Source organism: Pipistrellus hanaki, assembly GCF_964339955.1.
Source record: "Pipistrellus hanaki genome assembly, chromosome: 5".
NCBI lineage: Eukaryota > Metazoa > Chordata > Mammalia > Chiroptera > Vespertilionidae > Pipistrellus > Pipistrellus hanaki.
The window spans coordinates 1,556,270-1,576,885 of NC_140507.1; the positions used below are offsets into that span (position 1 = coordinate 1,556,270).

General features: G+C 70.0%; 2 protein-coding genes across 2 annotated transcripts in view; both read left to right on the forward strand.

Annotated features, from left to right (window-relative positions):
- SDK1 (sidekick cell adhesion molecule 1) overlaps positions 1–20,616 on the forward strand; it is a gene marked incomplete at its 3' end in the record, with an annotated part of 423,357 nt that overhangs the window by 394,208 nt on the left and 8,533 nt on the right. The window contains 13 exon segments of the mRNA XM_084883883.1: positions 554–704; positions 1,135–1,372; positions 1,963–2,078; positions 2,995–3,184; positions 4,250–4,348; positions 6,351–6,545; positions 6,620–6,821; positions 8,220–8,323; positions 9,728–9,798; positions 13,762–13,897; positions 15,364–15,423; positions 17,191–17,292; positions 19,464–19,579. Coding sequence (XP_084740009.1) covers positions 554–704; positions 1,135–1,372; positions 1,963–2,078; positions 2,995–3,184; positions 4,250–4,348; positions 6,351–6,545; positions 6,620–6,821; positions 8,220–8,323; positions 9,728–9,798; positions 13,762–13,897; positions 15,364–15,423; positions 17,191–17,292; positions 19,464–19,579 — 1,780 coding nt within the window.
- Positions 6,213–20,616, forward strand: part of AP5Z1 (adaptor related protein complex 5 subunit zeta 1) — an 84,466-nt gene continuing 70,062 nt past the window's right edge. The window contains exon 1 of the mRNA XM_084886159.1: positions 6,213–6,218. The gene's annotated coding sequence lies outside the window, so the exon portion shown is untranslated. The remainder of the gene's footprint in view (positions 6,219–20,616) is intronic.

Sequence of the window (20,616 nt, forward strand, 5' to 3'; positions counted from 1 at the left end):
CGGCCTCCAAGCCACCGGCCACGCTGCTGGGGCGTGAGGCACTGACTGGCAGATTCACCACGCTTTGAGGACTTTCAGGGGAAAAGACCAGATATGCAATTTGCATTTTTAAAACATTTTTATTACAATAATTGCATATTCATTGGGGTCAACAATCAATTTTTTGTTGTTAATCCTCACCGAGGATATTTTTCCATTGGTTTTTAGAGAGAGTGGAAGGGAGGGAGAGAGACAGAGAGAAACATCGAGGTGAGAGAGGCACATCGATTGGTTGCCTCCTGCACATGCCCTCACGGGGCTGGGGATCGAGCCTGCCACCGAGGTGTGTGCCCTGGACCAGCATCGAGCCCTTCGGTCTGACGGAGCTCTACCCACTGACCCCACTGGCGAAGGCTATAATTTGCATTCTTCATGAGACCAGGTAGAGAGCATGGGCCTCGGATACAGGAAGACACAGGCCCGAGCCCCCCTGCCCCCAAACAGCCCGGGGGTCCCTGCCTCCTCTGTCTCCCACGCTGCCTCTGCCACAGAGGAGCCTCTCGCTGTGCCGCAGGTTCCGGATGCGGCAGGAGAACGTGGTGGGGCTCAGCCCCTTCAGCCAGTCCTCCCGGGTCATCCAGACGCTGCAGGCGCCCCCGGACGTGGCCCCGTCCAGCGTCAGCGTGCGGACCGCCAGCGAGACCAGCCTGCGGCTGCGCTGGGTGGTGAGCGGGGTGGCGAGGGGCTGCGGGTGGTCCGGGGCCCCCAGGGCGCGCATGCACCCAGGGCTGGGTCTCTCCGCCTGCCCCTCCTGGCCAGACCGGGCTCCTCACTGAGCCGAGGGTGCCGCCCGCCTGGCTCCGGTTAATCGGTGGCATCTGGAGCCGAGCGGCAGGGAAGGAGCCCATGGGGGCGGGCTGTGCCCGGGTCTGGGGGCCACGGAACTGTAAGGGCGCCAGCCTGACATTCCATCGGAACACCCCCCAGAGCGAAGCCAGGATGTGGTCAGAGAATCCCGTCCGGCCTGGGTGCGGACAGGCCCGTTAGCTCACAGGGGAGTCCGGGACCGGGGTCTGAGCACAGCCCCAGGAAAGGCAGGGCAGGGACGGGGCCCATGGGGACGGGCTGAGACGGCAGCTCACGCACTGTCCCCAGCCCCTGCCCGACTCCCAGTACAACGGGAACCCCGAGTCGGTGGGCTACAGGGTCAAGTACTGGCGCCCGGACCTGCGGGCCCCCGCACGGGCCCACGTGGTCAGCGACCGGCTGGAGCGGGAGCTGACCCTGGAGGAGCTGGAGGAGTGGACGGAGTACGAGGTGCAGGTGCAGGCCTTCAACGCCATCGGCGCCGGGCCCTGGAGCGAGGTGGTGCGCGGCCGCACGCGGGAATCCGGTGAGGCAGGCCGGGTGGGCACGCGGCCCCCCAGGGGGGCTGACCCCCTCTCTCTCCCCCTCTCTCTGCCCCCCACTCTCACTGCCCCCCCTCACTGCCCCCCACTCTCTCTGCCCCCCCTCACTGCCCCCCACTCTCACTGCCCCCCTCACTGCCCCCCACTCTCTCTGCCCCCCACTCTCACTGCCCCCCGCTCTCTCTGCCCCCCACTCTCTCTGCCCCCCCTCACTGCCCCCCACTCTCACTGCCCCCCACTCTCACTGTCCCCCCCCCTGCCCCCCCTCACTGCCCCCACTCTCTCTGCCCCCACTCTCACTGCCCCCCACTCTCACTGCCCCCCACTCTCTCTGCCCCCCCTCACTGCCCCCCACTCTCACTGCCCCCCCTCACTGCCCTCCACTCACTGCCCCCCCTCACTGCCCTCCACTCACTGCCCCCCACTCTCACTGCCTTCCCCTCTCACTGCCCCCCTCACTGCCCCCCAGATGCAGCTCTGAACACCAGGCCTACAAAGGCCATATTTGGTAAAAACAGGCCCCTTCCCTGCGGAAGCCTAGGCTCTGCTCGCCAATCGGTCCCTCTCTCCGCAGTCCCCTCGGCCGCCCCCGGGAACGTGTCCGCCGTGGCGGTCAGCTCGACCCAGATCCTGCTGACGTGGGCCTCGGTGCCGGAGCAGGACCAGAACGGCCTAATCCTGGGCTACAAGGTGCGTGGGAGGGCGGCCACCCGTCCCTGCCCGCCCAGCGCGCTCTGGTCTGAGGGACCCACGCTCCCCGCTCCCCGCTCCCCGCTCCTCACGTCCCTGTCTCCTGTGAGACCCTCACGGCCCGGGCTCAGGGCTGGCGTCGCCGTAACAGCCACACCAGGCGGAGCCCGTTCCCGCGGGAGCCTCGCTCGTGAGGGCCAGCGAGCGGGTTAGACAAATGCCAGTGTCCTGGCCGTCCGGTCCGTCCTGTCACCTCCGGCTTATCCGTGTGACACCTGTTCACCCGGGCCCTCAAAATGCACTCCCTGCCTGTCCCTGCACCGCCCCTCACCTCTCCCTGCCCTCCTGCTGCCCCTCCCTCAGCCCTCCCTGCCCTCCTGCATCCCCTCCCTGGGTATCACCACTGCCTGCCCCGGCCCGAGAGACAGGGTGACTCCGTAGGCCCAGCGATCAGAGTGGGGTCAGCGATCAGCACCCCCGCACCCCGCCCCGCCCCGGAGGAGGTGTTTCTGCGGCCGGTGCTCCCGCCGGGGCTGCCTGTTAAGCCTGGGTCACTGGGAGCCCGGGGTCCGGGGCCGAGGGGCCGCTCCTCAGACCACAGCCCAGCCTCCCAGTCAGCGGGTGTGGGTGGGAAGGGGGTGCCTCCGTGCCCACCCCGGGGTCCCCGGCCAGTGGCTGTGGTCACGTGGCCGCCTTTGGTGGCCTCAGATCTGGCAAACTACGGCGAGGCATCCAGCCAGCAGCCCTGGGCCGGGTCCCAGCCCCAGTGCCCTTGCGCTCGGGTACGAGCACTTCCTGGCCACCCTCCCCAGTGCCAGCCAGCAGCAGTTAGACCCCGAGCCTTCAGCCAGCTGCCGGGGCCCTGCCCGCACCCGCACCCGCGTCCTCACGCCCCCCCCCTGTGCCGATGCTGCAGATCCTGTTCCGGGCCAAGGACCTGGACGCCGAGCCCAGCAGCCACGTGGTGCGCGGCAACCACACGCAGTCGGCGCTGCTGGCCGGCCTGCGCAAGTTCGTGCTGTACGAGCTGCAGGTGCTGGCCTTCACGCGCATCGGCAACGGGGCGGCCAGCACGCCGCCGGTGCTGGAGCGCACCAAGGACGACGGTACGCGCCCTCCCGGAGGACAGCCTGTGCCCCGTCCCCTCCCGCCCCCTCCGGAGCGCTGGTCCTCAGTGCCCCTCCCAGCGCTCTGCCCGTCCCCTCCCGCCCCCTCCGGGAGTGCTGGTCCTCTGCCAGGGTGGCCACAGCGCCCCCTCCAGGGCAGCGCGGGGACAGCAGACCGTGTGGGCCCGAGTCATTTCCAGCTCAGGGTCCGACCACTGCTCTCCCAGTGGAGGGACACCGCACAGAACGCCTGTCACGGGGCGGCGAGGGGCCGGGGGCAGCGGGAGCCGGTGACGGCCAGTCTGAGCCTGCGCGGGGTTTCCGTGGTGACTGCAGCAGGCGGGCGGGGAAGGCCGCCCCGGTAGGGTCTGCACTGTCCGGGCACCACCCCTGCTGCCCACGTGCCCGGGTCCTGTGCCCGGACGCTCCTTGGCATAACCTGAGGCCTGATTGGCCTGTGCGCGTGGAGCGGCTGCTCGGGGCCCCGGCTCCCGGACGGCGCTGTGGTCACGGCGTCTCGCCGGCAGTGACCAGTCGCCGTCTGCGGGGCCCGGCTCCTCCAGGCGCTGCTCCCCACCCTCACGCACACGCTGACGCCCGTCGGAGGGCGGCACTGGTCTCCCAAGCCCTCCCGCCCCGCAGCAGCTGCCGAGGAAAACAACGTAGATTTTCTTCTCTCTTCTTTTTTAATATGTATATTTTATTTCAGAGAGAGGAAGGGGAAGAGAGAGAGAAAAATCAGCGAAGAGAGAGAATCATTGATTGGCTGCCTCCTGCATGCCGCCTTCCCCCACCCTGACCCTCACCGAATGTCCGCGCCAGGCCCTCAGTGCTGGCCGGGCCGGGCTCCCAGCTGGCCGAGCACCGTGATGGAGGGGGTTCCCGGAGCCACGGGGAGCCACGGGGAGCCACCAGAGCCCGTCAGATCCATCACTCGCCCGACGTGGCGTGTCCCCGCGAACAGCACACGGCGCAGTGACTGCCCAGTTTCCAGGCCCGCACGGGGCCTGGTCAGGGCCCGGACAGCACCGTCAGGCCTGGCTCATGAGACCCCTTCGCCCGCAGCCCCAGGCCCCCCGGTGAGGCTGGTGTTCCCGGAAGTGAGGCTCACGTCCGTGCGGATCGTGTGGCAGCCGCCGGAGGAGCCCAACGGCATCATCCTGGGTAAGGGCGGGGGGCGGGGGGGGCAGCGGGGGGGGGCAGTGGGGGGGGCGGGGGGGCGGGGGGCGGCGGTTGGGGGGGCGCGGAGGAGGGGAGAGTGGGGCAGCAGGGGGTGCAGAGCGGCGGGGAGCGCGGGGCAGTGGGGAGCGCTGGGCGGCGGGGGTGCAGGACGGCGGAGGGGGGCACGGGGTGGCGGGGGGCATGGAGGGGAGGAGCGCGGGGCAGTGGGTGCGTGGGGCGGCGGGGGCACAGCTCAGAGCAGCAGCAGGCAGGTGCTGTCATCAGTTCCATCCGGTGGGAGGCTCCGGCTGCAGCACCTGCACGTCCCGGCCTGAGAGGGGCCCCGCGGTCTGGCTGGGAGGGAGGGTGCTCGGCAGGTCGAAGTTCACGGTGGCGCTCCCAGACCTCCGGCAGAGCCCCGTGACTGCCCCGCCTCCCTGAGGCGCCGGCTCCCTGAGAACGGTGCTCGGAAACCTCCCGTTCCCGGGACCCCGTTCCCGCCGGCCTCCCGGCCTCCCGCCGCCGCCCGTCCCTGGCAGAGGGGAGCGCCTGTCAGTCACGCAGAGCGTCCCACCCGCGCTGTGATGCAGCGTCCCGGAGGCCGGGTCAGCGTCACACGCCAGCTGCGGCCGCCGGTGCGGACCGTTCCGGAGGCCGGGGTCGGGGGTCACGGAGGAGAGGGAGCCGTCCATGCGAGGCCCTGACCCCGAGACCGGGGCCGCCCCGCTCTGGCCCTCGGAGCGCACGAACACGGCCGGAGGCTCCCTGTGACCAGATCACACGTGTCCCTGCGTCTCCCGAGCGCCTGCAGGGAACACGCGTGTATTTGCACACACACGTCACGGGGCGCTCCCAGCATGTGGAGCCTCCTCTGGGGGTGCGGGCCTCGCTCCGGCCTCCCCCCAGGTCACCGCGGCCGGGAGGGAGGAGAGAGCAACATCAGAGGTGGAGCCGCCGCCGAGGGTCACACGGGGCCCGACGGGCGCGGGGGGCAGTGATGGTCCCTGCGCCGGCCGGCCGTGTGCATGGTGGCAGCAGTGACCAGCGGGGGAGGGTACGAATGCCAGGGCTCGCCGTCTGAGCCCTGGGCCTGGCCTGGCTCCCACACGCCAAGGCCTCTGTGTGGCTGGACAGACGACGACGCAGGCGCTGGGCGGGTGCCCGTGAGCGGGGTCACCGGAGCCGAGGCCGTGCCAGCGGGAAGACGGGCGCGGAGAGGGCAGGGCGGGCGGCGGGCGGAATGGCCGTGGCCGGAGCGCAGCGGCTAAGGACGGTCCGCTCTGCCGGCGGTGTCCGGAGCTCGGCCATGCGGTGCGGCGAGTGCTCTGCCCGGAGCAGCAGGAGCAGCAGCTGGGCCGAGCGCTGGGCCTGCCATTTGGCACGGCCCCCGATGCGGGCGGGCGGGCGAGGGCTTGATCGGGAGTGACCCTGGCCAACCCAGGCCCCATGGCCGCTCCCTCGCTGCGGGCTGTGGATGCGGAGCCCGGCTCAGTGCAGGGAGGGCTGGGCAGGGGGAGAGGGGCAGAGGGCGGGAGTGGGGGCAGGGAGCTGGGTCGGCGGCAGAGGAGGTGGGGGAGCTGGCAGATGCCAGGGCAGCTGGTGTCGGCTGGCTGGCCGCCGCCGCAGGCCTCTCTGCGGAGAGGGCGGAGTGGGCGAGGGCGCTGTCTAGAGAACAAAGAGGAGGCGCTGCCCGTGGCAGGGCAGGTGCAGGGGGGCCGGGGGAGAGGGGAGGCAGTGAGCGCAGGCCCAGCCCATCAGAGACCCTGCCGCTCCCAGGCACCCGTGTCCTCACACCGGGTCCGGTGAGGACTGCTCAGCGTGCGGTGGCCACGGGGAGGGCCTGTCCTCTGTCCGTGAGGGTGAGGGCGAGCGGGGGGCGGGGGCCGGGGGGCTGGGCCCAGAGCCCGGCTCATCGCGGCGGAGTAGGGTCTGCCCGGTGCCGGCTAGAGGCGGACGGGCTGCCCCGTGCGGGGACTGGCTGACCACGCCCCGGGCCCGCCCACAGGGTACCAGATCGCCTACCGCCTGGCCCGCAGCAGCCCCCACACCTTCACCACGGTGGAGGTCGGCGCCACGGTCCGGCAGTTCACGGCCACGGAGCTGGCCCCCGAGTCGGCGTACACCTTCCGGCTGTCGGCCAAGACCAGGCAGGGCTGGGGGGAGCCGCTGGAGGCCACGGTCATCACCACGGAGAAGAGAGGTGAGCGCAGGGCGCTGGCGGTGCCCACGGCGGTGGGGGTTCCGCTCACTCCGCTCTGTCCCCCTTTGCTGCAGAGCGGCCGGCGCCCCCCCGGCAGCTGCGGGTGCCCCAGGCCGAGGTGACCGCCCGCAGCCTCCAGCTCCAGTGGGTCCCGGGCAGCGACGGCGCCTCGCCCATCCGCTACTTCACCGCGCAGGTGCGCGAGCTGCCCGGCGGGCGCTGGCAGACCTACTCCTCGTCCATCAGCCACGAGGCCACGGCCTGCGCGGTGGACAGGTACGCGGCCCGGAGCCCTTCCCCGGCCTGCAGCCTGCCCTGTCCCCCGCGGCCAGCTCCCCGCGGGCCAGGGGTCTGGACGGCCCAGGCGCAGCGCTGAGGGCGTGTCTCCCCTCGTCAACCCCTGGTTCCGGGATTCTGTGTCCGGGACCCGCTGCCCAGGCCCCAGCCTCTCCTACCCCCTCTACCCCCACCCTCCACCCCCCACAGGCCATCCCTCTGTCCCTCCTGGGACAGCGAGCCCGAAGCGAGGCTCCTGGGAGAGAAGGGGAGGGGTGTTGGAGCGGGGCCGGGCAGCAGATGGCCCCCACAGAGACGTCCCCTGCGCCCCCAGGTCAGCAGGCACACAGCTTTCCCGCAGGGCGGACGCTGGCCAGGGATGCTGGGGGGACCGGCGGGCGTCCCCCTGAGCAAAACACCCACCACTCGTTCCTCAGAGGCCGGAGGGAGGGGGCCGGGCTGGCCCTCCGTACACTTGGCTGAAGGGCCGGCTCCGGCCAGAGACCATGGCCAAGAGCAGGGAGGGGAGGCCGGAGTCACGGGATCCCAACTCACACGCAGCCCCTGGGCGACACCACGCAGCCCCTAAGGCGCCTCACTGAGCTCCCCTCTGGCCCAATGGCAGCCACTTTCCGGGCTGCGGGCAGGGCTGCCATGCCGCGGCTCCCACCGTGGCTCCTAGGACCCTGGCCCCACCGGGTTGGGCTGGAGGAGGCTCCTGAGCCCCCGCTGAGCTGGGAAACCTCACGCTCCGTGTCAGCGTGGAGCCCTGAGAGGGAGGGCCGCTGGCCGTGGGAGATCGCCGTCCTTGTGCAGACGAGGGACCAGGGCCAGGCGATCAGAAGCCGGGACCTGGTCTGTGGCCCCAGCGCGGCCAGCGAGGTGTGAGAGCGGGGCTGCGTGCCGTCTCAGAGCTCCGGCCGCTGGGTGGGAAGGTCACCGGGTCAGGGGTCAGAGCTCGGGCCGCTGGGTGGGAAGGTCACCAGGTCAGGGGTCAGAGCTCGGGCTGCTGGGTGGGAAGGTCACCGGGTCAGGGGTCAGAGCTCAGGCCGCTGGGTGGGAAGGTCACCGGGTCAGGGGTCAGAGCTCGGGCCGCTGGGTGGGAAGGTCACCGGGTCAGGGGTCAGAGCTCGGGCCGCTGGGTGGGAAGGTCACCAGGTCAGGGGTCAGAGCTCGGGCTGCTGGGTGGGAAGGTCACCGGGTCAGGGGTCAGAGCTCGGGCCGCTGGGTGGGAAGGTCACCGGGTCAGGGGTCAGAGCTCGGGCCGCTGGGTGGGAAGGTCACCGGGTCAGGGGTCAGAGCTCGGGCCGCTGGGTGGGAAGGTCATCAGGTCAGGGGTCAGAGCTCGGGCCGCTGGGTGGGAAGGTCACCGGGTCACGGTCTCTCGGTTCCGCCCAGGCTGAGGCCCTTCACCTCCTATAAGCTGCGCCTGAAGGCCACCAATGACATCGGGGACAGTGACTTCAGCGCCGAGACGGAGGCGGTGACCACACTGCAGGACGGTGAGTGGTGGCCGGCGGCTCCTGGAGAGAGCCCCCACTTTGGGCCTGAGCCGTGGGGACGGGGGGCACTCGAGGGAGAGGGAGCCCGGGGTCACCCAGCGGCAGCGCCCAGAGGCTCCGGCCGGCACTGGCGGGCCCCGCAGGGCTTCTGCGGAAGGAAGTCTCTGATTCGCTTCCAAACCTCCGCCATCAGCACCCGGGAGCTGGATAGCCGACAGGCTCCTTACAGGTTCATGTCTCCGCCCGGCAGCCGCGTCTCAGAGGTGCCCGCGGTCTCACTCAGTGCCTTCCCCGCGTGGCCGCCCGCCGGGAGCACAGCTCAGACAGAAAGGCCTCCTGGGACCCCGAACCCCGGGGCCTCCTGAGGGGGCGGTGCCCCAGACCTGCTTCCTCCTCTGATATTCAGATCGCCCGGCGGTGCCCGTCTGTCATCGCCCCAGAGGCCCGCTCCTGGCAGGCGGCGGCGGTGCAGGGGCGGGGGAAGCAGCCCTGAGTGGGGATGGCTGTGGGGAGAAGTGGTGTCCTCTCTTCCCCCCTGAGTTCTCTAGCCCAGGGGTCGGCAAACTCATTGGTCCACAGAGCCAAATGTCAACAGCACAACGATTGAAATCTCTTTGGAGAGCCACTTTTTTTTAACTTAAACTTCTCCTAACGCCACTTCTTCAACATAGACTGGCCCAGGCCATGGTGTTTTGTGGAAGAGCCACACTCAAGGGGCCAAAGAACTGCATGTGGCTCGAGAGCCGAAGTTTGCCGACCACGGTTGTAACCTAAAAAGCAAACTGACAGGACAAAAGGTCCGAGAGTATTGTTCGTAGGGGGCCCGGACATGGGCCTGCGGGCAGGCCGGCAGTGAGGGCCCGAGGAGAAGGGGGGCTTTGGGGCCTCCGCGGGGAGCCAGGGAGGTCACTTCCGAATCCTGGACGTGGGTGTGTGGGGAGCCGTTAGTGCCAGGCCAGGGCAGGGCCAGGGCAGCGGACAGACCGCCTGTCCCCGCAGCTGCGAGCAGAGCACCCGGGGTGGACCGGGCCCCTCCAGCCACCGAGGTCCCTCCTTCGTGGCAGTGACTTCGTGGCCAGGACCCGGCCCAGGCCCTGGCGTGGTCACTGTCCAGCCAGAGGTCGCTCTGGCGGCAGAGAGAGTGCTGCCCTCCTCGGGGCGGGCGGGGCGGGGCGGGCCTCTGAGCAGCTCTCGGTGGGCGCCGGGCACCCCGCTGTGAGTGCCCATGGAGAGGTGGGCATCCCGCGGTGTCGGTGCCGGTCTGTCTCGGTGAGGGGGTCATACGGGTGCTGGCCCCTCCTCTCCCGGCGCGGGCTGGCAGGGGTGCAGGGTGCCCACGGGGGAGGGGCGGGGGCACCAGGTACCAGCAGAGCCTCTGATCTGTCTCCTCGGTCTCCATTTCAGCTCCCGGGGAGCCGCCCAGCTCCGTCTCAGTGACGCCCCACACCACCTCCTCCGTCCTGGTCCAGTGGCAGGTGAGCCCGGTCTCACGGCACTCACCCTGCACACACACACCCTGCTCACACCCTGCACACACACACCCTGCTCACACTCACCCTGCTCACACCCTCCACACCCTCACCCTGCACACACTCACCCACCCTGCACACACTCACCCTGCACACACTCACCCTGCACACACTCACCCTCCACACACTCACCCTGCACACACTCACCCTGCACACACTCACCCTGCTCACACACTCACCCTGCTCACACACTCACCCTGCTCACACTCACCCTGCTCACACCCTCACCCTGCTCACACTCACCCTGCTCACACCCTCCACACCCTCACCCTGCACACACTCACCCTCCACACACTCACCCTGCACACACTCACCCTGCACACACTCACCCTGCACACGCTCACCCTGCACACCCTCACCCTGCACACACTCACCCTGCTCACACCCTCACCCTGCACACACTCACCCTCCACACACTCACCCTGCTCACACTCACCCTGCTCACACCCTCCACACCCTCACCCTGCACACCCTCACCCTGCACACCCTCACCCTGCACACCCTCACCCTGCACACACTCACCCTGCACACACTCACCCTGCTCACACCCTCCACACACTCACCCTGCACACACACACCCTGCTCACACCCTCCACACCCTCACCCTGCACACCCTCACCCTGCACACCCTCACCCTGCACATACTCACCCTGCACACACTCACCCTGCACACACTCACCCTGCACACACTCACTCTGCTCACACTCACCCTCCACACACTCACCCTGCACACACACACCCTGCTCACACACACCCTGCTCACACCCTCCACACCCTCACCCTGCACACCCTCACCCTGCACACACTCACCCTCCACACACTCACCCTGCACACACTCACCCTGCTCACACACTAACCCTGCTCACACCCTCACCCTGCACACACTCACCCTCCACACACTCACCCTGCTCACACTCACCCTGCTCACACACTAACCCTGCTCACACCCTCACCCTGCACACACTCACCCTCCACACACTCACCCTGCTCACACTCACCCTGCTCACACCCTCCACACCCTCACCCTGCACACACTCACCCTGCACACCCTCACCCTGCACACCCTCACCCTGCACACCCTCACCCTGCACACACTCACCCTGCTCACACCCTCCACACACTCACCCTGCACACACACACCCTGCTCACACCCTCCACACCCTCACCCTGCACACCCTCACCCTGCACACCCTCACCCTGCACATACTCACCCTGCACACACTCACCCTGCACACACTCACCCTGCACACACTCACTCTGCTCACACTCACCCTCCACACACTCACCCTGCACACACACACCCTGCTCACACACACCCTGCTCACACCCTCCACACCCTCACCCTGCACACCCTCACCCTGCACACACTCACCCTGCACACACTCACCCTGCTCACACTCACCCTCCACACACTCACCCTGCACACACTCACCCTGCTCACACACTAACCCTGCTCACACCCTCACCCTGCACACACTCACCCTCCACACACTCACCCTGCTCACACTCACCCTGCTCACACCCTCCACACCCTCACCCTGCACACACTCACCCTGCACACACTCACCCTGCACACGCTCACCCTGCACACCCTCACCCTGCACACACTCACCCTGCTCACACCCTCACCCTGCACACACTCACCCTCCACACACTCACCCTGCTCACACTCACCCTGCTCACACCCTCCACACACTCACCCTGCACACACACACCCTGCTCACACCCTCCACACCCTCACCCTGCACACCCTCACCCTGCACACCCTCACCCTGCACATACTCACCCTGCTCACACTCACCCTGCACACACCATGTACACACTCATTGCACACGTTCACCCTGCACACGCTCACCTTCCACACGCTCACCCTCCGTGCACCCAGCGTCGTGGCGGAGGGGCTGGAGCAGGATGGGTGGCTGCTGGAGGGAGCGCCCGGCGTGGTCGCACAGAGAGCCTGGCTGTCCGCACAGGCAGTGGACTCGCACCCGCTCACGAGGGCCCAGGCACCAGAGCATCGAGGCCCCGTGTCCCGGCCACGTGAGGGCGGCAGGCAGGGCTGCGTGGACGCTGCGTGGGCGTGCCCGCCCGGCCCGTGTCCTGAGGGCGTGGACCGTGACCGCCTCCCTCTGGAAGTCACGTCTAGCGGGGTCTCTGCCCCACCGCTCCCTGAGCCTTCAGTCCGAGGGGCGGACCGGTCCTGGGGGGTCTCGCTCTCAGTGGCATGGAGAAGCTCGCTGCCCCCGTGCCTTTCCCCAGTAGGGTCTCTGCTAGCGAGGAAGTGCGTGAGGACAGGGTAACAGGGACAGGCCTTCCGGGCGAGGCTGCAGCCCTGGGGCCGGCCAGCGGGGGCGCCGTGGTGTCCGTCAGAGCAGGGCCAGGCCTCGGCAGCCAGGGACCCCCGCGGCCGGGAGGGGCTGCAGGCGGAGGGCGAGGGGAGCTCCTTCCTGAGCGGGTCCGGGGCCTCGGCGTGCTGCCCCCCACACGGGGCCCCGCCCGCCTGTAGAGCTCGGACGGCTCTGTGAGTGCGGCGGCTGCACCAGCGGAATGTACTGACCGAGCCGGCACTGTCCCCTCCGAGCCTGCGGGACAGACGTCACAGGAGGTCCCGCAGGAGCGGCCCCGAGGGACGTGCTGCCTGTCAGCGCCAGCCGCTGGCACCGCGGGGTGAGGAGCGATCACAGAGACCGGCGGGCGGCACAGCGTCTCCTGAGGCTCCCCGTGCCCGCAGCACGTCACTGCAGACCTGTGGCTGACGGTCCCGCTATGGCTCCCGGGCGGCCCACCATCCGGGCGCAGGTCGGGGTCCCCGGGGCCTGAGTGTGGGCCTGCGCGGTCCCCAGAGGAGGCGTGTGCAGGGGCGCTGGGGCACTCGCCTGGTGCGGACACTCCGCTGCGGCCTGCTGTCCCCAAACTCCCAGGGGGGGCAGCCTGTCACTCAAACACAGCCCCGCCCCTCCTGGCCGACCTCCCCACGTGGACGCCGAGGCTTCTCCAGCAGGAAGGCGCCTGAGAGAGACCGCCGTGCAGAGGCCGCCGCGGACGGACTCGGTGCCGCACCGGCGCCTCTGAGCGGCGGCGGCCCACGGGACGGGCGTGGGAGGACGCGCCTCGTGGTGGTGCCTCTCGCTCCGCCGTGGGGCCGGCGGGGCCCCGGAGACCAGCTCGGTGCAGGCGCCGAGCAGCGGAGGGAGTGAGCGGAGTTGAGCTCTGCAGGCGTGGCGTGCGTGGTGGGCAGCGGAGGGGCGCTGACCCTGGGCCAGGGGAGGGGTGTCCACTGCCCTGTCTGCTGGGTAAGGGACCGGCCCCGGGTGAGAGGCGGGGAGGGGCCAGCAGGGCCGGGGCGTGGCAGCCCCGTGTCCCCCAAACTCCCAGGACTCGATCGCATGGGCATCGAGGGGCCCTGCTCCGTGCTCCGGGAGCGGCAGCGTGGAAGGTGTGGGCAGAGTTCCAGCTCGGCCTCGACTGCCCAGGAGGCCCCGGCGTGGTGCCAGCCTCCCTCCCCAGGCCCCAGGCCCAGCCCTGCACCCAGCCCGCTGCCTCCAGGATGCACCTGGCCTCCTGCCCCCCCAGCACCCGCCTCCCCCAGCTCCCGCCTCCCTGCTGCCGTGCCCAGAGGTGACCCGGCACACTGCCCCGGGCTCTGCCTGCTCACAGGCCTGGGAAACGGGCAAAGCGCTCCGGCCGGGGCCGTCCGCCGAGCGTCCTGCGCCCGCAGGCAGAGGCAGGCGCTCGGAAGGCCTCCCGGTTCCCACCGAGCGGCTGCCGTCCGGGTGGCCAGGCCAGGGCGGGCTTCACCGAGGCCGGGGACGTGGGCAGCCAGCTCACCCACCACCGAGGGCCCCACCGCCTGCCGGGCGCGAGGGCCCTCCCGAGGCCGACGCCGCCTGTTTCTGCCTGTCTCTGCAGCCCCCGAGCGACGAGAGCCTGAACGGCCTGCTGCAGGGCTACCGCATCTACTACCGCGAGCTGGAGCCCGAGGGGGCCGCGGGGCCCGAGGCCGCGGCGCTCCGGACGCCCCCGGCCTCCCGGAGCGAGCTCACAGGTGAGCCCGCCCTCCGCCCCGGGGCCGCCGGCCGCCAGGCTGGAGCCGGTAACGCGGGCACCCCGTGGGGTATGGGGCGCCATGGGGCTGGTGGGAGCCCGAAGGGTGTGGTGGTGGGCGTGGGCACTGGGAGGGGAGGGTGTCTGCCGCAGCCCAGGCGCACTGCCAGGTGGCAGGAGCAGTAACACCTCCCCCTGGGGGGCCGGGGGGGCTGGTGGAGGAGGAGCCCTGGTTGTCAGGGTGGAATGACCTCGAGATGGATGCGGAGGGAAAGGGGACTGATGCCGCGACAGCACCGAGTGGTGGGAGGCAGGGCAGAGGAGGGGAGAACAGGGGAGGGCAGGGGAGGGGAGGAGAGAACAGGGAGGGCAGGGGAGAACAGGGGAGGGGAGGGGAGGGCAGGGGAGGGGAGAACAGGGGAAGGTAAGGGAGGGGAGGAGAGAACAGGGGAGGGCAGGGGAGGGCAGGGGAGGAGAGAACAGGGAGGGCAGGGGAGAACAGGGGAGGGGAGGGGAGGGCAGGGGAGGGGAGAACAGGGAGGGCAGGGGAGAACGGGAGAACAGGGGAGGGGAGGGGAGGGCAGGGGAGGGGAGAACAGGGGAAGGTAAGAGAGGGGAGGAGAGAACAGGGGAGGGCAGGGGAGGGCAGGGGAGGGCAGGGGAGGGCAGGGCAGGGGAGGGGGCGAACAGCCGGTCAGAAGCAGAGCAGGTGCCGGAGGCCTCAGTGGGGAGACCTGAGCGATAGGACTGCCTCGAGGGAGGGGCAGCCAGGTCCCAGACGGCAGTGCCCCCAATGGAGCGACCCCACCCCCCCAGTCACCACAAAGGCCCCCCAGGGCCCCTGGCGGGAACTTCCCGGGGTCTCACCCCTCCCTCAGGAAGAGGCGGGCCTCCTCCCTGGGGTCCCCACGCGCGTCCCCTACGCGCTGCTGGCCGCCTCGTGTGCCGGGACGGCCAGTGGCTGCAGGTCCCGCGGGGTCCCGTCCCTCAGCCGCAGGGCTCCCGGCCGGTGCTGCTGTCCTGAGGCTCCCGGAGCCGGCAGAGGCCGGCCTGTGCTCACCCCGCCGCCCCCACTTCCCGTCTCAGCCGCACTGGTGCTGCTGAGAGAGGGCTCACCCCTCCCCTCGCTCACCCCCCCCCCCCGCCCTCCTGGCGGCCACGGCAAGATCTGTCCCTGTGCCCGTCCCGCCCCTTCCCGCCCCGTGCCCTTCGGCTGGTCTGCGCCCTCTGAGTCGGGGCTGCCGGCCGTGCGGCCACAGGGCTGGGCGCCGTCCCTGGGGAGGTTGGCTTCGGCCTGCCCGGTCACTCCGTGGCCCGTGCCACGTGGCCTCTCCCCGGAGGGCGGGCCCACGGTCTCCACGGAGCCAGGCGCCTCCTGAGAACAGCGGGCGCCCGGGCGGGGGTGCGGGCAGGGCGCCCAGCGGGTCCTGAGCTCCCCGCACACTCACCGAGCTGCCCGCCCCTCAGCCCCCAGCAGCTTCCAGACTGTGAACAGCAGCTCCACGCGGACCACGTACGAGCTGACACGTGAGTGACCCGGGCGGGGCCGAGCCAGCGGCCGCGGAGCAGGGGCTCAGTGCAGCTCCCTGACCCCGCTGGCCCTCAGCACGCCACACACACACACACACACACACACACACCACACACATACACATACACACCACACACATACACACACACACACCCCGCTGACCCTCAGCCCACCACACACACACACACACACACACACCCCGCAGGCAGCAGGGGCCTTCTAGAACAGGCCGGGGAGGGGGCTGCGGGCCAGCGGGAACCGTTTGCCGTTTTCCTTACACGTCCCTCACCCAGCTATCCGCTCCTTCCCTCCCCTGCTCCTCCGCCTCTGCCCGGCCCCGTGCCCTCGGCAGCCAGAGGGGGGTGCAGGGGGGCTCCCCGCGGCTCTCACTCCATCTCAGCGGCAGTTCTGAGGCCGAGGGGCCAGCCCATACTGAGTCCACGGCCACTCGATGTGTCTCGTGGACTCGGACAGCCCCTCCTCCTGGACGTGGAGCCCCTGAGCCCGGGGTGGGGCTAGCGGGCCAGGTCGTGAGGTCCCAGTGCCACTCGTGGGCTCTGCAGGGCCACGTGCTCCCGCCACGCCGATGGTGGCGACAGTGGGGACGGGTGTCCGTTCCCTGGCCCTCTGCTGAGCCTGCAGCCCCGGGAGGTGATGGCAGGCTGGCGGGCCCCGTGCACACCTCCCCGGGGACCAGCCACGCACCCGGGCCTCAGAGGGCCAGCTCTGGGGCGAGACGGCCCTGGAAGGACCTTGGGTGGCGGGTCCAGTCAGCAGACCTGCCCCCTCGCTGGGCGGCCACCACCCTGTGCGGCTCCGTGCACGTGGCCTCACACACCTAGTCCTGAGGCCACGGCATCGAGAACATGGGGCTGTGGCCTCCCGCTTATATGCAGATGCCGGGGCCGACGCCCCTGCGCTGCTCTGAGGAGAGCTGGGCCAGAGGGCCCTGGCCCTGGCTATCTCCCTGCCCCCCCCCCCGTCTCCCTGACCCTCTGTCTCCCTCCCCCCCCCCGTCTCCCTGCTCCCCCCTCTGTCTCCCTCCCCCCCCTGTCTCCCTGCCCCCTCTGTCTCCCTCCCCCCTCTGTCTCCCTCCCCCCTCTGTCTCCCTCCCCCCTCTGTCTCCCTCCCCCCTCTGTCTCCCTCCCCCCTCTGTCTCCCTGCCCCCTCTGTCTCCCTCCCCCCTCTGTCTCCCTCCCCCCTCTGTCTCCCTCCCCCCCCGTCTCCCTCCCCCCTCTGTCTCCCTCCCCCCCCGTCTCCCTCCCCCCTCTGTCTCCCTCCCCCCTCTGTCTCCCTCCCCCCTCTGTCTCCCTCCCCCCTCTGTCTCCCTCCCCCCTCTGTCTCCCTGCCCCCTCTGTCTCCCTGCCCCCTCTGTCTCCCTCCCCCCCCGGTCTCCCTCCCCCCTCTGTCTCCCTGCCCCCTCTGTCTCCCTGCCCCCTCTGTCTCCCCCCTCTGTCTCCCTGCCCCCTCTGTCTCCCCCCTCTGTCTCCCTCCCCCTTCTGTCTCCCTCCCCCCCCGTCTCCCTCCCCCCTCTGTCTCCCTGCCCCCTCTGTCTCCCTCCCCCCTCTGTCTCCCTCCCCCTTCTGTCTCCCTCCCCCCCCCCGTCTCCCTCCCCCCTCTGTCTCCCTGCCCCCTCTGTCTCCCTGCCCCCTCTGTCTCCCTGACCCTGGGCTTAAGGACAGCTGGGCAGAGGCCCCCTGACCCCCGGGGCGGGGGCGGGCGGCCGTCCGAAGGGAGGAGGTCCTGAGCCGCCCGCCCCGCAGAGCTGCGGAAGTACCGGCGCTACGAGGTGATCCTGACGGCCTACAACGTCGTCGGTGAGAGCCCGGCCACCGCGCCCCTGGAGGTCTTTGTTGGCGAGGCCGGTAAGCCGTCACGGCGAGCGCAGGGCCGCTCTCGGGCCGAGCAGGGCCGGGGGGGGGGGGGGGGGGGTGTGAAGGTCACAGGCTGCAGGGATGCCTCACGGGAAGCGTCTTGCTCCGGGGGAGGAACACAAGGTGGTCTGGTCAGCCTTAGCGTTCTCACGGCCGCCGTCACCCTGAGAGCCCGGGGGGTAGACAGCCCGCGGGGGTGCGGCACCGGTCGGCGCAGGGCGGGCTCCCGGGCAGCCAGAGCCCGCGGCCGAGGGCAGCCCTGGTGCACGTGGGTGACGGACGCCCAGGCCCGGCCTCCGGCAGCCCCTGCCTCGCCCCTCCCAGAGCGCCCACCTGGCCGGGTCGCTGGCCTGGGGCCGGGTTTCCCTGCAGGGACGGGGCAGCCCCTCCGGCCCTCGGGACGAGGACAGGGGGACGTGCTCCGTGGGGGATGGGCCGGGCGGTCCTCCGGCCTCTGTTTCCTCATCTGTAAAATGGGGATCCCTACCCTCCAAGGGCTGCAGAAGCCCACACCCCTCCTCAGGGCGCCTCCCCCTGTTCTGACACCAAAGGCCAGCGGGCGGGATGCGGGTCCCACCCCACCGGGCCTTCCTCACAGTCCGTCTCCCGTGGGCCTGGGGACCCGCCCCCTGGGAGCCAGACAGGAAGTCCCAGACCCCAGGCCTGGCTCTGAGCTCACACCCGCCCCCTCCTCCCTGCTGTCAACTCAGGGAGTTCCGTCCCCTGCCCTGCTTCCTGGCCCAGGAGCCGGTGCCCGGGGAGCGGGTGGGCACCGTGGGGGCCCCGGCTGGGGACATGGTGCCCGGGGCCCGCCGCCCGGGAGGGACCAGGGGCCTCTGTCCAGCACGTGTCACTGCCTCCGGGCCGCCTGCAGCCCCAGCGGACAGTGCACGGCCCCCCCCCCCCCACCTGCCGGCTCTGGAGGGAAGCCCCGGGCGGGGCCGCGCCCACGGCAGGTAACGGCGGGCTCCGTGTCGCCTCACATTTTAATTGCGTGACAGTAATTCCGCGACCGAGCCGCCGGCGGCAAACATGCAGCAGACATTAAGTGTATTTATGTTTGGGTTATTAATGCGGCGGCCGCGTCCCCGTTAGTTGTGATTGAATTGTTTCTGTGCGGCGCTGTGTAATGGAGCGGTAAATAAGAAGCCTGATAATGAGCCGAGCATCTGCCGCCGCAGCCTGCGGCCGTGAGCACGCCCCCGGCGGGCCGCACTTAGAGCAAGACTGATGTGGGTGTCAGTGCACGGCGTTAATTACCATCTCATCTCCCTCACGGGGGCGGGGGGATGGGGGGCGGGGCATGGGGAAGGGGGGGTGGGGACGGGGGGATGGGGGCGGGGGGGCGGGGGCTCGGAAAGGTCGCTCTCTCCCAGAGGCCATCTCCCTGTGGTTCCATTTACGGCCTCAAACCGGACATCCAGCCCAGAGTCCGCAGGCCCTGCCCCAGGCTGTGCTGCAGGTGGCGGGCGCCTAGCACCCGGGACACGTGGATTCCAGCAGGAGTCAGCGTGGGTGCCAGGACGGGGAGGAGAAGAGGTGCCGGGACGGGAGAGCAAGGGGGCCCCAGAGGCAGGTGTCCTGCCCAGGACCCGGTGTGGGAGATGTCCCCCCAGCTTCCCGACAGCCGCTCGGGTGGGGTGCTGGCCGTGAGGTCCCCCACGCCCGGTGCCGCCCCCAGACCCAGCACGGCGGCCAGGTCTCCCGGGGGCGGAGGGCAGGAGTGAGGCGGGTCCTCAGAGGTGGGGTCACCGGGCCTCCTGGAGCAGCGTGTGGGGACGGAGCCGGGTCCCGTCCCTCCCGGGCGGCCTGGTCAGGACAGGCCACTCAGCCCGGGCCGCTGGGAGCGGGCGCTTCGTTCCCCCCACGCTCCCCCGGGCCCCCTCTCCCCCTCTCCCCGCACGTCCCCCGGGCCAGCTCCACGAACGGCCCGTCAGGCGCTCTGCGTCTCCGCCTCAGCGGTGCCAGGCCGCTCCCCGTTTCATTACCGCGTTTGAAAGCGGGACCCAGGCAGGGCCGGCGATGCTCAATGCGTGGACGTGGGGGCTGGGCCGTCTCTCAGCCCTCTGTCCTGTCCCCCCAGCGCCTGCCATGGCCCCACTCATGGCGTGGACGTGAGGGCTGGGCCAGGCCGTCTCTCAGGCCCTGTCCTGTCCCCCCAGCGCCCGCCATGGCCCCGCAGAACATCCGGGTGAGCCCGCTCACGGCCAGCCAGCTGGAGGTCACGTGGGAGCCGCCGCCGCCCGAGAGCCAGAACGGGAACGTGCAGGGCTACAAGGTAAGGCTCCGCTCCGCCTGTCCCCACGCCCCCCCCCCCCCCCCGCTCTTCCCTCCCCCACCCCACCCCCCGCAGGCCGCTGTGGCCCCCGAGGCCTGGTCCCCGATGGAACCCTGGCCCACCCATGCTGTGCCTTGCCCTGCTTGTCCCCTGGCTCCTGGGCAGACACAGCCCCGTCGACAGTGGCCAGGCCTAGTCAGGGGCTTGCCCTCTCTGTCCCCACTTTCCCACACACACACACATACACACACATACACACATACGCACACAACACACACATACACACATATATATACACACATACACACCTACATACATACATATATACACATATACACACATACACACATACACATACATACACACACACTCATGCACACATACACACACACACACACACACACTCTTGGGCAGTCTCCAGGGGCTTTGCTGACAATCAGGCAGAACTCTGAGAGACCAGGTTCCCATCCAGCTCTGCCCCGGGCCCTCAGTGGATGGTGCATGAGCCTCCTGACTGCATAGGTCCAGGGTGGGGCCCGAGAATTTGCATCCTAACAAGTTCCCCCGGGGGTTCCTAGGCACCCCACTTTGAGAAACACTACACTGCAATGTTATGGTTCTATGTTGGCTGGAGATCCCCGAGACGGGATGGCAGGGAGGCGGCAGGCGGGACCCGGAGGAGTTGGGTCCCCGGGGCAGGAAGCTCTCGTGGGAGCGCAGGCCGCCTGGAGCCGGGTGCACCCCCCTGTCCCGGTCCCCGTCCCGCTCGAGGATGGTTCCCGTCGGGCTGCTCCGTCCTCGGGTCGGTGGGCTCACCGCCCTGACGGCTATCGGCCCCGTTAGACGGCCCTGTGGAAAGGCGTCTGCAGGCTCCTCCTGCAGGCCGGGCCGGGCCGGGACGCAGGAGCGAACGGGGGTCTGGGAGCTGGGAGTCAGGCTGTGTGTGCCCCAAACAAGGTTTCTCGTTTCCTCAACTGAAGACACGGGGATGGATCTGACCTCTCGGGGGCCTGTCCCAGCCGAGTCTCCCCGCAGGC